This window comes from Lepidochelys olivacea, assembly GCF_965140295.1.
Source record: "Lepidochelys olivacea isolate rLepOli2 genome assembly, chromosome: 2".
Taxonomy (NCBI): Eukaryota; Metazoa; Chordata; order Testudines; family Cheloniidae; genus Lepidochelys; species Lepidochelys olivacea.
The window spans coordinates 247,806,666-247,831,265 of NC_140412.1; the positions used below are offsets into that span (position 1 = coordinate 247,806,666).

At 41.2% G+C, this 24,600-nt stretch overlaps 1 protein-coding gene across 2 annotated transcripts in view; it reads left to right on the forward strand.

Annotated features, from left to right (window-relative positions):
• Nucleotides 1–24,600, forward strand: part of ADARB2 (adenosine deaminase RNA specific B2 (inactive)) — a 434,991-nt gene that overhangs the window by 393,323 nt on the left and 17,068 nt on the right. For both annotated transcript variants that reach the window (XM_084620362.1, XM_084620363.1), the window contains one exon: nt 10,306–10,474. In XM_084620362.1, coding sequence (XP_084476488.1) covers nt 10,306–10,474 — 169 coding nt within the window. The remainder of the gene's footprint in view (nt 1–10,305; nt 10,475–24,600) is intronic.

Consider the following 24,600-nt stretch of genomic DNA (forward strand, 5'->3'; position numbering starts at 1 on the left):
GGTATTGCTGGTTTGTAAAACATTACATTCAGAAGCAATGTTCAGATGCAATATAATGGCTACATTAATCAGAAAAAGGCCACAGCTGAGAAGTCTGCAGAATAGTGGGAGGAATTTTCACACAGGCAAGCTATTTGTCCAAGTATTTGGCTGGCCCTGAAACAGTTATTTGTGAACTCATCTGGGGCTTCCTGCAGAGTGGATCAACAATATGCAAAACAGTTCATGACAAAGAATGCTCAGTCCCATCCCCCCAGGATTTGGGAATACTACTAGAGTCACAAAAGTGGAATGCAGGCCCTTTGCTAGATCCACAAAGGGATTTAGGTACCTATCTCACCCCATGTATTGTGTAGGGAGCCTGGGTGCCTAACTCAGGGCTGTGGATTCCACTAGGTGGCAGGGAGCCTAAACATTAGTTGTTGCAATGCTGCATTGAAGTCCCCTTTGTGGAGCTAGCTCCTTATGGACAAAAGGTCCCTTGACGAACATTATTCTTTTTGCTTTGATTCTAATGCATCTAGTCTGCACCATGCCATCAGGGTGTCTGCTACTGTCCAATCCAGGACATCCTGAACTCAATAATCCCTTTCTGTTTTAATCTTTAAAAAAATATATAGGGGGGTTAGTTTCTTCTTTCAGGATTTGCCAGTCATTTGCCACAGTGCATAAGCAGTAAGAGGGTTGTTGTCAATCATCCAGTACAACACATTTCGTCCAGTTTAGAAAGACATTTCTAGCATACTGGTTAAAACCCAGTGTAGTCTTAATGATGTGATCACACAAATAGCCACATTCCATAGATGAACAAAGGCAGTCCTAGGCCTGAGTTCATGGCAGTCACAGTAGGAGTCACACCTAAAGCTCAGCAGCTGAGGCCAGAGGCAGATTGGTGTCTGGTGGGATTTTCAAAAGTGCTTAGGCGCACCTAAGGGAGACCTAAGTCCTATAAAAAAAAGACAGACCTGATCTGACTGTTAATGCTTTTGAGTGGGAGTAAGAAACTGATGGGGTCTAACCCCAGCTCTGACACTGACTCCCTCTGTGGTCTCACTTAGGCTCTGGTTACCTCAGTTTCCACATCTGTAAAATGGTGATGAAAGTTACCTACCTCACACAACTGTGTGAAGATCAATTAATGCTTACAATAGATCTTTGAAGATGAAAAAATCTAGAGCTATGTATTATTAATGATAATAATAATCATCATAATTCATAGATTTTAAGGCCAAAGGGGACCATTGTGATGAGCTAGTCTGATCTTCAGCATAACACTGAACTTCACGCCTAGAGGCCATAGAACTTCACCCAGTGATTCCTTCACTAAGCCTCATAACTTATAGTTTAACTGGAACATATCATGAGAGAAAGCCTTGGCCATGAAACCTGTAGACTCCAGGAATGCCAAGACACATAAGACTAGAGTTGGTTGTAAAATAGGAAAATTATTTTGTGAAAAAAATTCATCTTCTGTTTCTCATGAAATTTCGCAGGATATTTTTATTAACATGCTTACTAAACTTGCTATAGAACATTTTCAGTTATTGAAAAAATCATGTTTTCTTGGTAAAAACTAGGGTTTTGGTAAATGAAAAATGTCTCTCATGATGTTAGTAAAAATATTGATGAAAAATAGCTCGGAAATTTTCACAAAAAAATTCCATGATGTTAACGGTTTTACCAGAAAAGTTTCATTTGTTTATAAAAAGATGAGTCTTAGATGGAAAAATCTTTTAGATAGCATCTTGCTCCTGTGGTACTGTGATTAGGAGTCTTATGGGCCTCTAGCTCCCATTGACTTCTGCCTTATTGGCACCACAAAATCCCCACATTCTGGATGTGCTCCGTCTGAGAACTGAGTACCAGCAATTACGTTCAAAGCTGCAAAAGGATTAGTTGATCATCGGTGGCAACCATCTAATGAGTCTTTGTGACTAGCAACTAATCTCACAAAAAGTTCGCTCCTTCTGAGGCACAAATCCTAAACGGCAGCTAGAATTTTGCAGCTCCCAGAAGGCCTTTTGACAGATCTCCACACTTTGCCCCGCGGGGGCTGCTGCGCTTTCGAAGCGATGGTGCAGCACGTCTAATTTTAGATGAGAAGAGCAATTAGTAATTAAAAATAATAATCTTGAAGCATTCAAGTTGCACTTTTCTTGATTGGTATCTCCAAGCCACATGCACAGAATCTTAATTCCTCTGACAAATCTTGTGATTTCTGCTTAGATGTGCTAATACAATTCTCATCCAGAGCCGGTCTGGGTTCTCAGCATGGAAAATAATAATTATGAGGTGAGACGAACCCCACCCTGACCACAATAATTTTCATTCCTCTGGGCCCTCAGAAATAATTTACAAGCACAATAGCCAACTGTTTGTGGCTTTGATGGCAATAATTTGTTTTAAGGGACCATTAAGTAGTAGTATGTATTTACCAGCTAACAGGCCCCTGAGGGAGAGTATGTGACATGACACACATTTCATAGGATAGATATTTCCCACAATATCATGTTTGGTCTCATAAGGATAAAGCCCCATGTGAGACAGCAGCTTGTTTAGAAGTTGTTCCAAAGACACAAAAGGCCCCAATAGTTAGTATAAAGTGTTCTTTCTTTAGCAGTTAGCTTCACTCTAACATAACTCCAGCTAGGATGAGCATTTCACATACGTTTCTAGCTTTTACTAATGTAAGGAACAGAAAAGACATTGGAACAGAACTGAGGTCCCACCCTTCTAATACTTATGTGTGAAGGCATTGTTTGCTGTAACTAAATCCAGCCCTTTCAACAGATCACAGTCCCTGGTAATACTTTCCCATTCCTGGCTATTAGTCCTAAATATTGCTGACAGACCATACATGTCAAGACAAGACAAAAACCACAGTTCAATAGCAACTAATTTAAAACAGATGAGGAGAAATAAAGCAGTAGTTTCCTGTTCTATATTTTTGGATGTTTATTCATGCTGATCATCTCCCGTGAACATTCCCATCAATGTTTTTCTATATATGTGATAGATTGAATTCCATTTGTCCAGGGTTCACAGATAAGCAAACTCCCAGGAACTTCAATGGAACCAGGATTTCACACCTGAAACCAGGAGCAGTGGAAGCTCCCTAAAAGTGTGGGGCCACCGGTGCCTAAACTGTGGCCCTGCCCCCCCAGGCCTTGCCACCCTGAGGTCTCCCCCGCCCCCCAGCCCTGCACCACCTCTTCCTCTGAGGCCCTGCTCCTACACTGCCTCTTCTCCCCCAAGACCCTCGCTGCTCCTCTCTACTCCCTCCTCACCGTCGCTCACCCTTACAGTGATGGAGCCATGACCCCCTGCTCCCCCCCTTGTTCCAATGCCCCTGCCTGAAACTACTGATAGATTAGAAATTATGGATCAAGTAGAAGGATTCAAGAATGCTCTCTTTAAAATTAGTGCAGAGCAAGAGAAAGATAAAATACCTCAGGTAACACCCTGAATAAAGTCAAGGGATGCCTAATTATCATCCAAAAACAGGATTTCGGCCAGGAAAGACAGAGAGGTGAGAAGAGAGTAAAGGGTTTTATCTTTAGCTGATAAAGTCATGGGCCTCTTTTTCCTAGTAAATATTGGACTGATTTTGGGGATGATTCCCAAGAATCTCCATGAGCTGTAATAATGTTGTGATAAAGCTCTCGGCCTACATTTCAAACTTGACTAATGATATTGGGTGTCACAATTTCTGGGTGCCCAACTTGAGACATCAGAAAGGGGCCTGATTTTTAGAAAATGCTGAGCACCCACCATCTACAAATCAGGCCCCTTAATATTCTCTCAAGTGGGCAGCCAAAAATTGGGACACCCAAAATCACTCTTTGGTTTTGAAACTGTAGGCCTTTTTCCTCCTTATGTGCCTGTCTCTAAAGCAAGGCAAGACCAAGAACACCTGACCACATCTGACATTCTAGCCAGCGAAGAGCCAGAGGTACTCATCCATAGCAATCAGTATGTGTTATGACTCCAACCCCAATACAAATGCACATAATACTATTGTACATTTATATAATAATACCTATATTCAGCTGTCAAGGTTCCTCCCCCACTCTGAATGCTAGGGTACAGATGTGGGGACCTGCATGAAAACCTCCTAAGCTTATCTTTACCAGCTTAGGTCAAAAAGTTCCCCAAGGTACAAAATATTCCACCCTTTGTCCTTGGATTGGCTGCTACCACCACCAAATACTGGTTACTGGGGAAGAGCTGTTTGGACACGTCTTTTCCCCCAAATACTTCCCAAAACCTTGCACCCCACTTCCTGGACAAGGTTTGGTAAAAAGCCTCACCAATTTGCCTAGGTGACTACAGACCCAGACCCTTGGATCTTAAGAACAATGAACAATCCTCCCAACACTTGCACCCCCCCTTTCCTGGGAAATGTTGGATAAAAAGCTTCACCAACTTGCATAGGTGACCACAGACCCAAACCCTTGGATCTGAGAACAATGAAAAAGCATTCCGTTTTCTTACAAGAAGACTTAATAGAAATAGGAGTAAATAGAAGTAAAGAAATCCCCTCTGTAAAATCAGGATAGTAGATACCTTACAGGGTAATTAGATTCAAAACATAGAGAATCCCTCTAGGCAAAAACTTAAGTTACAAAAAAGATACACAGACAGAAATAGTTATTCTATTCAGCACAATTCTTTTCTCAGCCATTTAAAGAAATCATAATCTAACACGTACCTAGCTAGATTACTTACTAAAAGTTCTAAGATTCCATTCCTGGTCTATCCCTGGCAAAGGCAGCATAAAGACAGACTCACAGACCCTTTGTTTCTCTCTCTCCTCCCAGCTTTTGAAAGTATCTTGTCTCCTCAATGGTCATTTTGTTCAGGTGCCAGCGAGGTTACCTTTAGCTTCTTAACCCTTTACAGGTGAGAGGAGTTTTCCTCTGGCCAGGAGGGATTTTAAAGGGGTTTACCCTTCCCTTTATATTTATGACATCAGCATTATCTTTAATCTGAAGAGCTCAAAGTACTTTTCAAACATGAATTAGTGTTAATTAGAGATGACGTTACTGCCATGCGCGAAAAGTCATATTCTGCCATCTTTACATTGAAATCCTGAGCTCTGGTTGCATAGAAAAATGCTACCCAAGATGAGAAGGGGTGGCAGAACTTGTATGCATTTCTAATTACAATTGAACTACAAAGTCATTCATATGCTAGTACTGCTTTTTCCATCGCTTTGTTCCTAACAGCCTTTATGAAGCTGTATAAACCACATTGATGAATTGAGAGTCCAGCCTCCAAAAATGCAAGATAGGCTCCCCCCCCGCCCCGACCCTTCTGGAGGAAAGAACAGCTTCCAGTGAAGCACGGAAACAGAAAATGAACCTCAGAGGCAGCCACATGTGAATTTCAGACAGAACCTTACTTGTGTGATTCTGTTTCATCACCATCCATTTCCTTTGAACGCATCATCTATACATAAACATGGATTTTTTGTTTTGTATACAACTCATTTTTTCACATGCCCATGGAAAACAACACCGGAGCAAGGCGTGCACCCCAAATTAAATGGATGTTAGGGCACTATTTTAAATATGGGTTATCTGTTTCAATTTATAGGACTGTAAGTAATACCCCTGCACCTTTTTATTTCCAACATTCTCAGGAGCTTTTTTTTATGTCTAATTTTACGTCTAGCGTACCTCATAAATCCACCCCAAATTATTTTAAAATGTGTACACTCTAATTCTGGTTTGAATTGACATTTTGTTCTGGTTGAAGTGACATCCTCAGCTTCCTTCTCCCTCTGCAATTAGTTGAGATTAAGCAGTTGGAAAACCAGCATGGCAAAGCTCAGAAATGTTCAGAGTCACTGATGCTTTGATCACACTGAACAGGAGAGCAGTAATAGACTGTCGTTTGTAACTTCAAGGTACATAAATAAATAAATCTCTGAGATATTTTTTAAGTGATCTGTGGCAAAGAGTATTCCACAAGTGGCGTCACATTAATGTCTAGCAAGCAGTGTGCACTCCAAAATCAGTCCAAAACTTTAATGTAAAATAAAGGGATTCTTTGTTCAATATTTATATTTGCATACATTGCTTAATGATACAGTAAGAACTAAAACTGGGCTCATGTTCCAAAGATCAGATCTGTATCCAACCTTTAACAAAGATCCGGGTGTGGCTTTTAATAAAACATTGTTTTCTTAATACATGTTAAAGAGCAGCATATTGGAACATGTGTTTTGTTTATTCTGGTGAGGCAAACAACTTGGGACATGCAGCAGTGCACAAGGGTTTAGTCACACAGCATCCACTGAATTTAATAGCCGTTGAGCAGCTAAAATCCCTTATCAATTCTTTGGAAATGTATCCCAGGGTGAGTGTGCACAGGCAATGGTTGCCTGAATCCTATCAGCTAATTCTGTCTGCTCTCCCTCTCCCTAGGTAGAATTTGTATTAGAAAGTAACAAAGTTTGAAGATTGGGCCAGTCCATGTAAGCATTTGAAGGGTGAGATGTTTTGTGTGATCTCTTACATTTACTAAACTATGGAGATCTGTGAAAATCTGTTGCTAAATTACTGGTACTTCCAATCCAGGGCAGAAATGCCATAAAAACAGCCATTCTCATAGTCTTTTGGCCCTTCCAGCTCCAGTCCTGAAGAGCACTAGAAGGGACAAGCATGCACAAACATCAAGTTTAATGGGAAAAAGAACATTTTCCAAAGGTTTGGAACCCACAGAACAGTTGGTTTTGATTTCAATTCAAAAAAATGACCAGCAATTATTGGAGGGGCTGGTTCTTATTTTCCCTGAACTAGATTGCTCCTCCTTAATTCTCTCTGTCTGCTGATTCAGCGATGCTTTGCCCCTGGCTAGGTAACATTTACTTAGCATAATCAAAATTATATAAATGATGGGATATTCCCCTTGTCGTGTAGTCACTAAAATCTTTAGGCCACCTTGCTAATGTTGCAGGCTTTGACATACAAGAGTGAGTAAAAAGGGGGGTAGCAATTTGGTGTCTGTTTTCAACTGCTTGACTAACAGAGTGAGAATGGAGAACTATGGCTGCAAGGGAGAGGGGCTGTGGCATGGAAATTGGTGAGGGTAAGAGGAACCGGAGCAAAGTGGGGATGATGGGGAGGGAAAGGCTGGGAAGAAAGAGAACACTTTTAAAAGGAAGCGAGGACCAGTAAACATGGAACCTATATGCAGGCGTTAATATAGATTTTTATATAAATAGACCATACCAGACACAACTCTACTCTTCTTGCTGTTCTGGGTGTGCAGTCCCCCATACAGTGTTGTGTCTAAATTTTCTGTGATCATTTGGTCCTACTTCTGGTTGTGTTTGCTGTGGAGCAATGGTGCTGATTGTTTGTCCTGACTGGCCCAAATCCCATCATATCTGCCCCATGTTCCAGTTGTTTAATGACAAAAATGCGGATGCTCACCTTTTTTTGGAGATATGTGAGAAAAGACAGTTCACCTCACAGTCTCAAGAGACAAGTGGACCAGTTCTCAGACCACTCTCCCTATAACAGGAACACCAACTGGGCCCTATCGGAGGAGGCAACTTGAACAAAGACAAGTGGTGGGATCAGAAGACAGGGTCAGTGAATATTTTTGAGATGCTCAGTTAGTGCTGTGACGAGCACCATAGACACGAATCAGAAAAAAAACCCACAATTGCATCCCATGACAATAAAGACAAAATGTTAGCTGTATTGTGGGGGGAGAGGGGAATCATGCTGCTACTGGCATAGCATTTCCTGTGGAAATAGCGTAGGCAGACCCCTTAAAGAGCTGGGATGTAGCAGAGCCTGTCCTTGAATTAATATTTTTAAAACACAAGAAAACGAAGAGCAAATGATCACAGGAGGATCGGCCGACGTAGCTGCTGGCAGGTCACAGCTGACGCTGCTGTTCTACATGTGTTTGCTGCACTTGCTAATCCCAGTGTTCTGAAGCAATTTATTTTTCCATTGCTTTTTTGTAAATAATCCATTGGCACCAGCCAAAGTCAATCAATTGCTTCAGCTCGCACTAGCAGCACAGGATACACTGTAACAAAGCAAACACGTTGAAAAATGACAGGAGGGAACCGGGCGCAGCGAGGGAAGGCGCACAAAGCCAGCTGCTTACTGCCAGTGGCATGATCAGCCCAGTGACTTGTCACACCTTGATTTTATTTTGTGTGATGAACAAGGTCCATACAGACCTGAAACCTGCTATATACGTGCATATAACCAGGATACTCTTACTTAGCAAATCCTACCTTTTCCATTGACACCTTACATGACATACTTGGTACAAGATTTGTTGCAATTCTATAACGGTGGTAACATCAGTGATATAAATGGTCATATTCAATCATACAGCATCACACCCCAGTGCAAAACTGATGCAGGAAGGGGTGTCTAGAGTGCATCCTAGAAACTTCCCATTCTTAGTCTTGTATTATTACAGCTTCTAACCCAATATTGAAGGTATCAGTGTATAACAGAAATGGTTCATCAAAATCATCTCTGACTAAAGAGGCTTTCTCTTTGTAAGGTCCATTATGGAAGTAACAATGTTACAGAATCCCTTTACAAACCCCCGGTAATATTTGGTCAGATCTTTAGTGGATTGGACATGCTCTTGCAGGAGTTGCAGTATAATCCCTGCATGTTTCATGTGAACTCACCAGGAGCTAATGAAAATAGCTAATTTATCCATCTAAATCTGGCAAATGTTTGGGACCCATTTAACATCAACTCAGTGTAGCTATTAATGTTCTTCACCATGTAGGTATCTGGCATTTAACTCTGAAAGCAATGCAGGGCATGCCTCAGTTTCCCTGTTCATACAGCAAATCAGGTTTGCAATGGCTTTTCTGCTGTGCAAAGTTTTAAGTTTGTTTACAGGTGCTAGGTGAAATATCAGTCTCCTCAGGCTTTCTAACATGAAGTGTGTTCTCATGTAATACAACAGCATAACCATAAGGGTTTCTAGCACAGAGTGTGTTCTCATGTACCACTCCTAACTTGTTCAAGGATTTTTCCAAAAGACCATGCTCACTGTACATTTGTGTCGCCTCTGGCTCCTCCATCTGACATTTGATGCACCAGGAACCACCCCGTTCCTTTGAGGGAAGCTTCCAGTGTTAAATGGACACCACACAAAAGTTAACACAGTCATAAGATGCACGAACATTTGGGCAGATTTACCTCTGGTTGCTGGGGAGATGTTAGTCCACACCCACCACTCCCATCCCCCGCCACCTGGCCTGCCTCATTTTGTTCCATCTATGTACAGAGCCCCCGTTATAGACATAGGGGTGGCCAGAGCAGCACTGTGGAGATGAGCAGCATGTGAACCCTCTTTCACACAGGTGGGAATGTTAGATCTACAGGCCAAGGGGCTCCTCCATGCATTAAGTTTGATTTCCTTCCTCCCGACTTATGGATAAACCAGCCATCTCTGTATGATAATGGTAATGTTGCTAATGAATTTGCATGCGTACAGTAGCCTTATATCCAAATTGATCCAAAGTGCTTTACAAATTTGACTCTCTTTCGTACAAACTACACAACTACAGGTTTCATTTTGCACATTTCTGAAATGCAGCTAGCGCTGGGGTGGAGTGTGACAACTGTTTAACAGAACCTATCAACACCACACAGGAGTGTAGTATACCTTATCCAAGGGAAATTATAGGGGGAATCTTAGGCAAACAGAATATAACTACCCACGCTTTACTTTGTCAAGACACCAGGTTGGAAATTTGTAGGGACATCAATCCTGGACTTTAGTTTTACATCTCCTTCCAGGATGTTTCTTCCATTAGCATGGTACCTAACATTATGCTTTGACATTGCTTCAGTACTGAGTCAGAGAGGAAAAGCACCACCCACACTGGGTCCTCAAAGCACCTGAGTTTGTCCAGCCAGTATCAAACTGGTCTGACCATGCTTAGCTTACAAGAGCTGAGACGGGCACTGCACAACATACTGGAGGGAATAAGAAATCAGAGGGTTGCTTAAAAAGCCTCTGCATTTTTTCAATACGGTGGTGACTGTGAAAATTATCTCAATGCATGTTGTGTTAAAACCACAGATTTATGTGAAAAGCTGACAGTGCAAATCACTGAAAATATCCATTATGCTTCTCTCATGGGCTGCAACCTTATCCAATTTCCTCTTTGATTTAAAGGGCTCCATGTGTGGTTCCATGATGCAAGCTGAGGTGTCACAGACATTTTCATTCATCTTGGGAGACAATTGTACAAACATTTAATTACTGTCTTTCTATCATCACTTTTTTCTGACCCAGTGAACAGTACCAAGCACATAGTAAGAAAGTACCGGGGGCATCTACGAACGAAGATTGAGTCTGGAGAAGGAACCATCCCCGTCCGATGCCATAATGCAGTTCAAACATGGGACGGTGTATTGCTGGGAGAGCAGCTAGTCACAATGTCTTGCACAGACAAAATTGCCAGGTAATGTGAGCACCTAATTTATACATTATAAAACTGGTTGCTGTGTGGAAATGAGGTTGATGTCACAGAGGACTGTGACTACTGGTGGGGAATAAATAGCAGGTGCTGATAAACCCTAAGGAAACAATGACCCGCTTTGCATGTAAATGTAAGGCACATAAATAGGATGGAATGTAAATAGAATGTTTTTTTCCAAATTCTCCGTGGATCATTAGCTGCTCTTTAAAGTGTGACAAAAATATAAAATGTCTCTTGCAGCATTTTCACCAATCATATTTCTATATGCAAATTAAACAAAATCACCTCTGTGCTTATTGGATGATTTACCTCTGAAGTGGCAAACCAATCATGATTCAGATAAACTTATTTCATTTGCATCCTATTGCATAAAGTGCTCTAAATGATAAGAATGTTTATAGTTTCTAAAATGCAATTTCAAAACTCTGATGTCACCAGTGCTATATGAAGCCTTCTGATGAAGAATTAATCGTGAAATATGATTTTTCTTCGCTCAGGTGACTGTGATGGGTTTTTTGTTTGTTTGCTAGCTCTACTCAGTAAATAGAATGTATATTTACTAAGGCCCCCACTTAACTTGTGATATTGCGGAAATTGCGGATTCCACAATATTAGACTTCCAATGCAGTTTTGACAGGAGCCCTGCCATGCGCGGGGCTGACAGTGGGAACCCCAGGCAGCCGACAGCATAAGGGCCCGCTCTCAACGCTGGGTGGTCAACAGTGTAAAATCACAGAAAAGAAATAATGGACTTAATTACTACAAACAATAATGTCCATTATTACTTTTCTGAAATTTTCCATGGCTTGTCACAACTCAGCTGCAATTTTTTGACAATCATCCCACAATTCAAGTATGGCCTTATATAGATGTATATTAATACAGAATAGTTGCCATTAAAAGTCAACATTTGCCAACAATTATTCCACAAGGGCATGCGAAATACCACAGCTATTTCCCATTCTAAAGTTAGGGTACTAAGTATTAGCAAATGTTGATTATTTTAAATGGCAACCACTCTGTGTGCGTATATATTTAATACACATATGTAATTATATATAATTATATGTGTGTGTGTGTTATGTATATTAAATGTACATGCATCTCTACTTGTAAAATACATTCCATCGCAGCTATAAGAAATGTAAATATTATGGGTCAAATTCTCTGCTGCCATTTTATGTATATGACTTCAATGGAGTTACATCAGAAGAGAATATGGTCATAAATATCAAAGGCCAATGTGAGCACAATGCTAGAAAAATACTACTGTTTAATGCACTTGCCCAAATTCTGCTCTGAGCTTTTCCTATACAACCCATCTGAAGTCAATAGGGTTGTACAGGCAAAACTGAGAACGGAATTTGGCCAAGAATGTGTGTGTTTCATCCAATCATAAAATAGGAGTGCTAACAGAACAAATTACAATGTATCAAAATACTCGCTCTGCAATAGGTAGATTAGTCACAAAATTACTTCTGTTTGCATGACAAAGAAAAGGCATCCTCTTCTGTAATATTTTCATGTATTCATATAGAGATAAGAGAAAACTTAAAACTGAGAGTTTCAGCAGAACTCTCCCTCTACTTTCAGATACAACTGGGCTTTCTAAATCCAAACCCACACAGACTACAAAAACTAAACAAGTTAAAGTTTCTGAATTGAAATTTTGCAGTCTCTGTGGTTTTGAATGTCAATAGACAGTAAATTAAATATCAACTCTGCAAGCAGTATTATATTTGTTATTGATGGGAATGTCAGTTTTAATATAGACTCTCGGAAGCTGTTTTCTCCAGATACTTGTCCTTTAATCCAGTATTATATCTGCTTAGAGCTTTCACTGAATCTTTGTATACCTCCATGAAACTGATTGTTACCCTGTAACTAAATGGCATTAAACCTGTAAAGGAATATTACAGATTGCCATGCAATATTCTTACATTATCAAAAGAAAACTTAGAGCCTCCCCCTTTGCTATGCTCTAATTGTTGCTGTTATTATTATTTATTTGTACAGTACCATAAATGTGCATGGCACTTAGACAAAATACAGTATTCCCTACTCTGACAAGCTAAACAAAACTATAACTTGATGAATGACAATTACAAACACTGTAGATAGGGGTCAGGGAAAACAAAAGTAACATCAATAATACTTGTTGTTATCTGTACATCAAGTGTTTGGAAGTTGTGAGACTTACATGTGATACCATATCTCTGAAGGACAGGCTTCATGGAACATGTGTGTTTTAAGGAGGCACTTGACGAAGGAAAGGGTGGAGGCATGGCAGATGGGGTGAGGAAGGGAATTCCAGTGCATACGGGGCTGCTTGGAAGAAAGTCCTGGAGCAAGAGTGGGAGAAGGAAACATCAGGAGGAGTCAGTCATGAGACTTGGGTGAAGCAAAGGGAATAAGGGAGGAGTGAAAAGAGGGTACGGCACAGAGGTAGGTTAGTGCTCTGTTGTGAAGGATCTTGAAGATGAGGACATGAAAACTGAATTTGATGTGGAAGGTAAGGAGAAGCCAGCAAAAGGAAAGAGTGGTGACAAAGGATATGAAGAGAAGCTGGGTCTGATTTTTCCAGAATTTGGATGGCTCATAAAGCCAGGGATGCGGGGGGGAAGGAGGGGGCAAAGTAAGAAGAAAGGAGGATTGAGAGGAGCAATGTGGTAGTAATAGAGAGAGAACAAGAGAGCAACTGAAAGTCGGAGCCTCTAAAGGAGGATGTGATCAACCATAGCAAAGAAAGAGGACAGGCCAAGAAGGATGGGGATGGAAAAGAGGCTTTGAAGCTTTACACTGATGGCTTTGGAGAGGGTAATGTCAGTGTGGTAGAGAGCGTGGGAGCCAGACTAGAGGGGTTCAAAGGGAGACATGGTGGAGGGAATATTGAGGTTAATGAAGTAGAGAGCACAGAGATGAATGGAAGGAGGGGAAAGAGATGCTAGTAAGAAAGGCAAGAGGAGTCAAAATAATGTTCTGGGACATTACAGTGGCACATTTGAAGGAAGAAGGGATGCTGGTAAAGGAAAGAACAAAGCACCAAGTACCAGGAAAAGTCTCATCAGCTCAGAAAAGCTCTTTTTCATTTTAGACAGTGTACTGTTCCCTCATCAGTACCCCAGCAAAATGGATTTTTCTTCAACAACCCCATACTGAACAAGTTACAATTGCGTATTGGGTGCTCCTTGGGACAGTTTTATCTAGAGTTGGGCAGAGAGCAGTGAGGGGTGGGCAGGGGATGTGAACCGTTCGTGAACTAAATACCAACTTTCAGTTCACAGTGTACACAAACCCATGATCAGTTTTGTTCACCTTGTGCAGGACCTGAAATAGGGCAGGGCAAATATAGCTTTATCCTACCTTTGCATTCCTCCAGTCCCCAGGGCTGCTTACTACATTCTTCACATAAGGATACAAGAACCACAGCTGGGAAAGGAATCCAGTGAATGAGCAGAACATTGGTTTAATGCCTTCTTTATACTCCCCCTCCTGGAGGGAAGCTCAGTAGAAAGTTATTATTCAATACTTTTGAACTCCAAATATTCACCACAAAATGTAAACAGCTCAATCCCCCAATGACTGCAGGGGCTGTGGTGACACAGGAACCTATTCGCACATTATCTGGACTTGCCCTACAGTAAAAAAAACTTCCAAAAATGAACCCATTTGTATAAATAAGATTTTTGACAAAAATCTTCCTTATTCTCCTTTGATTATGTTGCTTGGAAAAGGCCCTCAGGAGCATTAGGCTATTAGAGAATGTTCCCCATTGAGAACCTTACTAGTAGCTGCTAAAATATGTGTCATTTTGCACTGGCAGCAAAGGAACTTACTACCAGAATATCAAAGATCCCAGCAATGGAAAGCATTACTGAGCAACAAATTATGTTCTTTTCTGCTCACAGGATATCCACAAGCAGAACATGGTTGAATCAGATTTATTTATTTATCAAAAACATTCAGCAAATTTTTTTACCATTTAAAAAAATTCTATTGTTCAAGCACAAAATTTTCTGCCAGCGCTCGATACCTAATATTTGCTATTTGATGCAGGGGTCAGCAACCTTTGGCATACAGCCCATCGCTGGCGCATTTTGTTTACGTTTACCGTCCACAGCCATGACCCCCCGCAGCTCCCAGTGGCCGTGGTTCACCGTTCCTGGCCAATGGGAGCTGCGGGAAGCAGCGGGCCACGGGCACTTGTTGGCTGGGAATGTGCTTCTGGGAACAGCAAACTGCGGCCAGTGGGAGCTGTGGGGGGACGTGCCTGTTGTCGGTCAACATAAACAAAATGTCTCACAGCCCGCAGCAGATTACCTGATGGGCTGCGTGCCGAAGGTTGCCGACCCTTGTCCTAGAGCATATCATTTAGAAAAACATACGATCTTGATTTAAAAATTGTCAATGGTAAAGAATCCTCCACAACCATTGGAAAGTTGTTCCAATGCTTAATTTCTCTCACTGTTAAAAAATATATACCTTCTTTCCGTCTGAATTTGTCTAGCTTCGACTTCGAGCTGTGTTATACCTTCCTCTGCTAGACTGAAAAGCCCATTATTAAATATTTGTCCCTCAAGTAAGTACTTCAAGTCACCCAAGTAGCACAACCTATTTAGCATATCACTATAAGGCATGTTTTCTAATCCTTTAATCATTCTCGTGGCTCTTCTCTGAACCCTCTCCAATTTATCAGCATCTTTCTTGAATTGCGGGCACCAGAACTGGTCATAGTATTCCAGCAGCAGTCACACCAGTGCCAATGCAGAGGTAAAATGACCTCTCTACTCCTACACAAGATTCCTCAGTTTATTCATACAACGATTGCATTAGCCCTTTTGGCTACAGTGTCACACAGTAACTGTGTGATTATTCATGTTCAGCTAATAATCCACCACAACCCCCAAATCTTTTTCAGAGTCACTGCTTCTCAGGATAGACACCCCCACCCCATCATGTAAGCATAGCCTACATTATTTTTCTTAAATGTATACATTTACATTTAGCCATATTAAAATCTATATTGTTTGCTTGAGCCCAGCCTACCAAGTGATCCAAGCAACCTGTCTTCCTCATAATACCACTCCCCCAATGTTTCTGTCATCTGCAAACTTTCTGAGGATGATTTTATGTTTTCTTCCAGGTCATTAATAAAAATAGCATAGAGCCAAGAACCAATCTCTGCAGGACCCCACTAGAAACACACTCATTCAATGAAGGTCCCCCATTTACAATTACATTTTGTGACCTATAAATTAGCTAGCTTTTAATCCATTTTAATGCATGGCATGTTAAATTTGGATCATTCTATTTATTTTTTTTTTAATCAAAATGTCATTCGGTACCAAGTCAAATACTTCAGTAAAGTCTAAGTATATTACATTGACACTATTGTGTTTATCAACCAAACTTGTAATCTCCTAAAAAAGATATCAGGTTATTTTGACAGGGTCTATTTTCCATAAACCCATCTTGCTTGGCATTAATTATACTACCTTCCTTTAATTCTTTATTCATCATGTCCCATATCAGCCACTCCTTTATCTTGCCTATACCTGAGGTGAGACTGACAGGCCTCTATTTACCTGGGTCATCCCGTTTACCCTTTCAAGTATTGGCACAACATGAGTTTTCTTCCAGTCTTGTGGAACTTCCCTGGAGTTCCAACACTTACTGAAAATCAACATTAACTGTCCAGCAAGCGCCTCAGCCCGTTCTTTTAAAACATTTGGATGCAAGTTATCCAAACCTTTTATTTGAAAATGTCTGACTTTAATAGCTGTAATTGAATGGTCCCTTCTGGATTTAAAATCTATGAATTTATATGTGTAAATTTAAAATTTGGTTTCTGTGACTCCTCACATAACCCACACTAATATAGTGTTGACCTTGGTCATCCTCAGACGGCCAGTCCACCTAAAAGTTTTATGAGCCTCATAATGCATGCTGAAGTAGTAGCGGTTCAAGATTTTTGAAGCTGCAGGCTGTAGAATCAAACACCCTGTTGACTCAAGTACCCTTGCTTACCCTCATACATAAGACTCTGAAATTCATTCTCCACGAGCACTGATGTCACTAAGACACACACACATATTTGTGAAAATATGAATATGAAAGGGGCATATGCATTGCAGAAGCAAGTTCATTTAAAAACTCAGCCAGTTGTTTAAGGAAAATGTTTTTGCAGTCTTCACCCAATTCTACTTGGTGCTAATCTCAACCTCCAAAACAAGACCTTTGGCTCGGTATAGACACATTGGGACAGCACTGCAGTCCTGGGAGAACTGTAATTTCTCAGGCTCATCATCAAAACAGAAAACTCCAAACTTGCTTAATATTATGGGCCAGATTAAGCCTCTCCTTACCTTGCTGCTCCCATGCAGAGGCCAAGTACAGAGGAAATCTAATGCAAGGTGACTATGGGGTTAATGCTGCTGCAGATGTTAGGGGGCCGGGGAGAAAGTTTGGTGTGGTAACACCCTTCTTCCATTCTGGCCCTGCTGTGCAAAGGAGAGCAGATGATGACCTGAGTTTCCTGGGAGCTTCAGGGAAAATTGTGCCTGCTTCAGGCACAGCCCTTGCCAGAGCAGCCTTAAGAGTGCACTTTGGCACTATTCCCACTGCAGGGCTGTAGCTGAATGCCACAGTCCTGCCCTTTCTGCATAACAGCAATTTAGAGATATCAGTTCAATTTTTTTGTCTGGCTTGGATACATTGTCAGACATTTTTTGCACATATTTTTCTGCCTCTTCAGGTGTCTAAATACTTCTAAAAATCTGGCCCCCAGTAGGATTTTCAAAAGCACCTAGGCACTTAACTCCCATTCATCTCAATGGGTGTTCGGCACCTAGGTGCCTTTGAAAATCTCATCAAGCATCTACATGCCTTTAAAAATCTGGCTCTAAATGCTTACTGCTAAGCTCTTGTGACCATCTGGCCCCAACTATGGGTGCTGAGATCTTCTGAAAATCTGACTATACACATACAAGACCAAATTCTGCAACATATTGTGTTGCACTCCGAACAGCTCCACCATCATATTTCAGAGCAGACAGCACTAATTGTGCATCCCTCTTCTAGCTGCCCAAAGTCCATCCCCACAGTTCCCAGTGCAGATTAGATTGTCTCTATTCCTGGCAGAGATAACCTGGTTGAGGGCATGTTGAGCAATGGCCAGGCCAGGACATAATCATGTTTAAATGCATGGCCCCTAGCTCCTAGGCCCCATTCAGAACCATCCTTTTGAGATTCCCCTGGAAGAGCACTTGTGGAAGGTCTGCAAAGTATACTCACCACACACTTTGTTCGGACATTCCCCATTGAGCCACAGTGTTTCTGGCACATGCTTAGGAGTAAACACCAGTCAGAGTTCAGCCCACGTTGCACTCACTCTTGACTTTAGAGCATAAACCATTTTTTAAATTGTTTTCTTTGAAAAAGCTTCCTCAAAAGGTCAGCTTTAAAAGGCTGCATTTTTGTGCTACCACGTTATGCACTGAGCAGTTACCTACTATTTCAAAAAGACACTGAAGTTAAATCCAGAGGCTAAATGAGATTTGCAACATCTGAATTACACCCCACGCGTACAATGACATGAATAGCGGCAGAGTGCCTCCAAACTTCATTTTTGCCATTGTCAAACAGTCTATTCTTGTTCCCTGGCTAAGATTCAAGGGTCCTTCTGGCCCATCGCTAGTGAATAGATCTGAATATCTATTGAGGGAAGAATTCATAACAGGGTAGGATAAGAGTGGTGTTAAAGAACGGCGTAAGGATTTAGCAATAGGGATCCAAAATAGAACTTTACAAAGTGATTTGGACAAATTAAGCTGTGTTTAAATGTAGCATAGAAAAATGCTAAACTGCAAGTCAGGATAGGTATTCACTTTTTTAGATCTATTTTAGGGTTAGCCTGTTGACCAGAGAAATTTATTAACAGAAGTCTGAGCCTGGCAAGTTAACTCTTAAAAAAAGCCACTTCAAAAGCTGCATATTAATGTAAATGAAAATCAATGAACACAGCTAGCTCTTCAGTTAGAGACAATTTGTGCACACAATAAAGTCAATTTGTAATTCCCTCTCTTAACCCCTTTCTGTGTGACTGAGAATTCAACTTCAGTCTTTCATGACAGGGGTATTCCAGAAAATATATATATGTATATATATATACACACACACTGCTAAGAAACTCATCAAAAATGAATGCTCTAGTTTCAGTTTCTAAACCCATAGTAGCTTAATAATCATATAAATAGGAATATGATAGGTATTCTGCTGAATATAGACCACCATGAGTAACAATTTATATGGTGCAAAAGCATAACGGGAAACTTTGGTAGTAATGTCTGTGGTACGGTAGTTAATGGCACACTAAGCAGACAAGACTTATAGATAGATTCATAGATTTTAAGGTCAGAAGGGACCATTATGATCATCTAGTCTGACCTCCTGCACAATGCAGACCACAGAATCTCACCCACCCACTCCTGTAATAAACCCCTAACCTATGTCTGAGCTATTGAACTCCTCAAATCATGGTTTAAAGACTTCGAGGTGCAGAGAATCCTCCAGCAAGTGACCCACGCCGCACTCTGCAGAGGAAGGCGAAAAGCCCTCAAGGCCTCTGCCAATCTGCCCTGGGGTAAAATTCCTTCCCATCCCCAAATATGGTGATCAGCTAAACCCTGAGCATGTGAGCAAGACTCACCAGCCAGACACCCAGGAAAGAATTCTCTGTAGTAACTCAGATCCCACCCCATCTAACATCCCATCACAGGCCATTGGGCATATTTACCGCTAATAGTCTTAAAAGAGTTGATAAGGACAAGAAAAATGCATTTCCTGTAAAAGCAATAAACAAAGAAAGCTTTCAAATTCACAAGCAATATTATTTATAGTTGGGGTTTTTCAAAGGTGCCTAAGGGAATTAGGTGCTTAGTTCCCATTGACTTTCAATGGGAGTTGGGCACTTAATTCCCTTACCTGTCTTTGAAAATTTCAATCTACATTTCTCTTAATATTTCACTGGGGGAGGTGGTGTGGACAGTGGAGAGTTAGCTGTTTCCTTTAACAATAATAACAATAATATTGTCAGGAAAAATTTAGGATTTAAGTCTGCCCTCGTGCTGTGAATCAGGAGTAGCTCCACTGAAGTCATTGGAGTAACATCAGTGTGAGATAAGAATCAGCCCTAGGTCTTCACAGCGCATCAGAGGTAAGTAAATATTGACTTCAGGAGAACTATACCCATTTACACCACTGTGGATTTGGCTTATCACCCCTTCTTCATCAGCGTGCTCCATTTTTATAACCTATGTTGAGAACCAGAGCATGCATGGCCTTTGAATGAATGCAGAAATAGGAAGTAGGACACAAAGAGCCTTACCTCTCTGTCTGCCTTCCCCTCCTACACGCACCTTCACACAAAGACCAGGCACAACAGCAACCCTTGCACTGAGATGCAATCCAGCCGAGCTCACTCTGGGGCTACTCCACCACCCAGTGCAGACCAGTGCCTTCAAATCCCCTTAGGTTTTGGTTAGTTTACACAGGCTCAATCAATTTCAGAACACAACAATTGTTTGTAGTGTTGTTGTAGCTATGTTGGTCCCATGTTATTAGAGAGACAAGGTGGGTAAGGTTATATCTTTCTTTGGACCAACTTCTGTTGGTGAAAGAGACAAGCTTTTAAGAACATAAGAATGATCATACTGGCTCAGACCAAAGGTCCATCTACACAGACCTCTCCTTTAGATCTGGGAAAGATACTTAGCCGTGACACTCTGAGTACCTTTCCAAGACTTGAAAAAGAACTCTGTGTAAGTTTGAAATCTTGCCCTGGTCTACACTAGGAGGGGGGATCGATCTAAGTTACACAACTTCAGCTACGTGAATGACGTAGCTGAAGTCGACGTGCTTACACCTGCTCACCGCGGTGTCTTCACTACAGTGAGTCGACTGCTGCCACGCCCCCGTCAACTCCACCTGCACTTCTCGCGGCGGTGGAGTACAGGAGTTGATGGGAGAGCACCCGGGGGTCGATTTATTGCATCTGGACTAGATGCGATAGATCGACCCCCGCTGGATCGATTGCTGCCTGCCGATCTGTCGGGTAGTGTAAATATACCCCTTGTCTCTCTTGCCAACACAAGTTAGAACATGGCAACACATTTTTCTCAGCTGAAATGTGCCCCTTACTGTTCTGCTCCCCCAGTTGAACAGAGACGGTCTATGAAAGTAGCAAAGTCTTCAGCATGCTCTTACTTCGTAGCTTCAGATCCACCCAATCACACCTTCTTGGCTTCTCTTCTCCATCACGATTTGCTTGAAGCAGTGGAGGGGGAGAGGAGGAAGGAAGGTAAGTTAGCAAACTGAAGCAACATTGACAGGTTTCAGAGTAACCAGCCGTGTTAGTCTGTATTCACGAAAAGAAAAGGAGTACTTGTGGCACCTTAGGGACTAACCAATTTATTTGAGCATAAGCTTTCGTGAGCTACAGCTCACTTCATCGGATGCATTCCATGTATCTCACGAAAGCTTATGCTCAAATAAATTGGTTAGTCTCTAAGGTGCCACAAGTACTCCTGTTCTTGAAGCAACATTAGTTCCATGCTTAGAATGTGTTTCTTTTAATTTCACCAGCAAGAGAAAGGGACAGAGTTGTGGAGGGAGGAGGAGTGCAGATGGTGAGGGTAGGCCAAGAGAACAGAGCATCACAGAGATTGAAATAAAAACCACTTAGGTAGGGGAAGCAATCAGTGAATAAGGAGAGGTGGGAACAGGAGCATTTCCTCGACCAATTACTGTCACCCTCCTGGTGTGCAACATATCCTGGTTGTCTGCCCAACACCCCAAAGTTGGCCATATTTCATTGACAAAGTTGTATGCCTAGTGTACCCAAAGCGCACTGGGATCCTTTGGGAGGAAAGGTGCCATATAAATGTAAAACACTGTCATTATGTACACTGAAAGATAATGGATGTGAAGCTACACATACTGCCGTTGTGTCAGCTTCACATATACAGCAGCATGCTCCCAATGAAGGTGCTGCAGCCAACTCCTGCCCCAGGCTGTCAGTTATATCACAACGTGATAAGGATTCTGATGTAATTACTATTTGTAAGTATATTTTCAAGAATCTCTCTGTTAGTGACTAACTGGCATAAGCACATGCAAACAGTTCCATTGCGATTGTAGTCGGAGTCGCCATGCAGTTATGATTTGTTCTGAGAAAGAAGAGTATGTCACCTAATTAAAGAAAAGCTGCCTGCTCCAAGATCCCTTCCAATTCATCTTTGGCATTTCAATGACTGACAAACAGGCAAAACTATATTTGTTTAAGGATTATTGAAAACTGGGCATGGAATTTTGTCTCTGCGAATACTGCAGTAATATCTGCGGCTTGAACAAAAGGGCTTGCGCAAAAGCCCTAAACGCAGAAAAACTCCCCAGTTTAAGCTGGGGGGGGGGACATTTGGTTTTATTGAACTGAAGATTGCTGAAGATTTTTTTAAAAATCTGTGACTATGTGAGCAGTGGGTTGATTTTCTTATTGGAAAGGTTATTAAGAAGCACACAGAGTATAAATCATCTGAGAGGTATGCCCTTGAAAACAGCCTTTAAAAATCTTGCATAATTAGAAATACTCAGAATGATCCACTATATTTCTTCTTAGTGAGGAAAGTCACTTTGATATTTTGAGGGTCTGAAATGTAACACTGCGTTTCCGCTGAATAATAATTTTATTTGGAAAAGCTGTATTTGAAGCAAGCACTTTGTTACAGTTCGGAACACAGCTACTTTCATGCACCTATAGTGGATTATGTAGAAAAAGCTCCTTCAGAAATGAACATTGCTATTGATATTTTTACTGCCACTCAGACCAGAATCACTTCCTGCAATTTTCCTATAAGTAATCCTGTAGATGTTTAATTACCAGAGAACTGAGCTGGTTACTAAAACCAAGTGTACTATAAATATGTGATAGTCAAAACAGGGATTATACAAGCAAGAGGCTTCTCCCAAATATTTGTCATTTGAATATAGTCCTCATGAAAGTTAATGGACTGACTGCCCTCAAGCATGAGCTCCTCTTCTTAGCCACAGAAAATAGTGCAGCACAAGTTATAGCAATGCAAACTTCCAACCAGTATGCCTCTTCTATGATCTGAGACAGAGATGGGAGTGCTCAGGGACCCTAGTGCAGAAGTCCATCCCTAATCAGGACAACACGCAACTTTAGGCACCTATTGACTTCAGTGGGACTTAAGCAGGTGCTTATAGTAATGGTGCTCTGCTGAATAGGAATAGACTTAAGCTTTGCTGAACTGGGGCCAGACTTGAGAGCATAGTTCAATCTGTGCTTTTTCCATCTGTGGGATCTGTGCGGAGACTGCCAGTCAGGGTGCAAATTAGTGCTGATTTTTGTAATGTGGACTTGGGAGTAGGTCAGCAGCATCAGTCACTGAACAGCCATCAGATGGTAATTTGGTCGCTGCTATCAAGGCATTGATCTGAATCCATGACCAATAGCGGAAAAGTTCTTTCCCTCATTATGCTTCCATTGCAACCCCATGACGATCCAGTTCCCATTCCCAAGCATTTTGAAAAGGAAACACCAAGCTTTCCATTCTTTTGTTAGCAAGGAGAACCGTTACCTCAAGGACATGAAAATAGTGAAGCATCTTTTTTCATGGACAGGCAAGTGTCTACCGGGAGGTGTCCGACCAATTTAAGGACATAATCCAGTCCTTATAAAATGTAATGGAAAGCTAATGGAAGCTAACTCGGGCCACAAGTTAGACTGGCATAGAGACACTAAGCCTGCAAAACATGAGATCGTCTGAGAGCCATTTTTAAGACTGAATAGACTAACTAGCTTGATAGTTCTCATAGGGGGCTGGCACAGTCAAGAGCTGCCTTCCCCATTGAAACTTGCCTGCTAGGTGACTAGGTCCATTATCTGGTCTCCTCTCCTCCATGGCACAGGATATAGGTGATATTCTGAAAGCACCTTAGTTCTGGGATAATAAACTTACGCTCTGTCTTCACATTTCAGGCACCGGTGCTGCTCTGAATTTTTTCCCTCATTCTTTTAGTTGCTTTCTCCCTTCTTTCTGTGTATTTAGATATTTAAGATATAAATATCTTAAAGTCAAGATCTGCCTTGGGTGATCCACAAATCTTATTGCCTTTTTAATGCTATTGCTGGATTGTCCTTGGGTGAGTGGGAATCTTGTCAGGCAGAATGAGCACAACAATGGGACTTGGGAAACCCTGAGTTCTAATCCCAGCTCTTCCTTTAAGTAACTCTGTGGTCTTCGGCAAGTAACTTCACTTTTCTGCCTCAGTTTCCCAGTGTAGATAATTATATTGAGCTACCTCTCAGAATCATTGTGAGAATTAGTGAATGTTTATACAATGCTTTGAACACAAAGGGCTGATCTGATCACGCTTATACCATGTTTTCCATTGATGTAATTCCACTCACTTCATAGACTTAGTCATCCCTAACAAGGGTGTCAGCGAGATCAGAATTAGCCATATACATCTTTGTAAAGATGCTACAGGTTGGTATTTAATGTATTATAATCATGACTATCTCATTATTTATTATGGGAACTCGCTCGCCTGTTTTTGTAAATAAGACCCATGTAATCCACTTATGATATGCATACTGGTGATATTTCAGTCTTGCGGAGCATATGTTGTTTTTCTGTTTTCTCTTTCCTTTTCAAACAAACATATAGGGTGGGAGGTCTGGAGGGAGGGTATAAAAGAAAATGTCATATATTGAGAACGACACTGAGATCTTGCAAGTGTTTCAGTCTGGAAGGAAGAGTTGCTGTCTAATATTTTTTACTCTGCTTGGAAGCCAATTCTGAATTCAGTACTGTTAACTGAACTCTCTATTTCCTAAGCTTGCATTATTAATTTTGCATTGCAATAAGATATGCATTCAGAGAGTCAGATAGTCCCTTCCTTTAAAAGTGACATTATTTGCAGAAATGACCACACTTTTTTTTCCCCCAATGAAGCTATGCAAATCTGATAGACTAAAGTAAATGTTTCATAAAACCAATGACTGTTTAAATTGTGGGACTAAATTG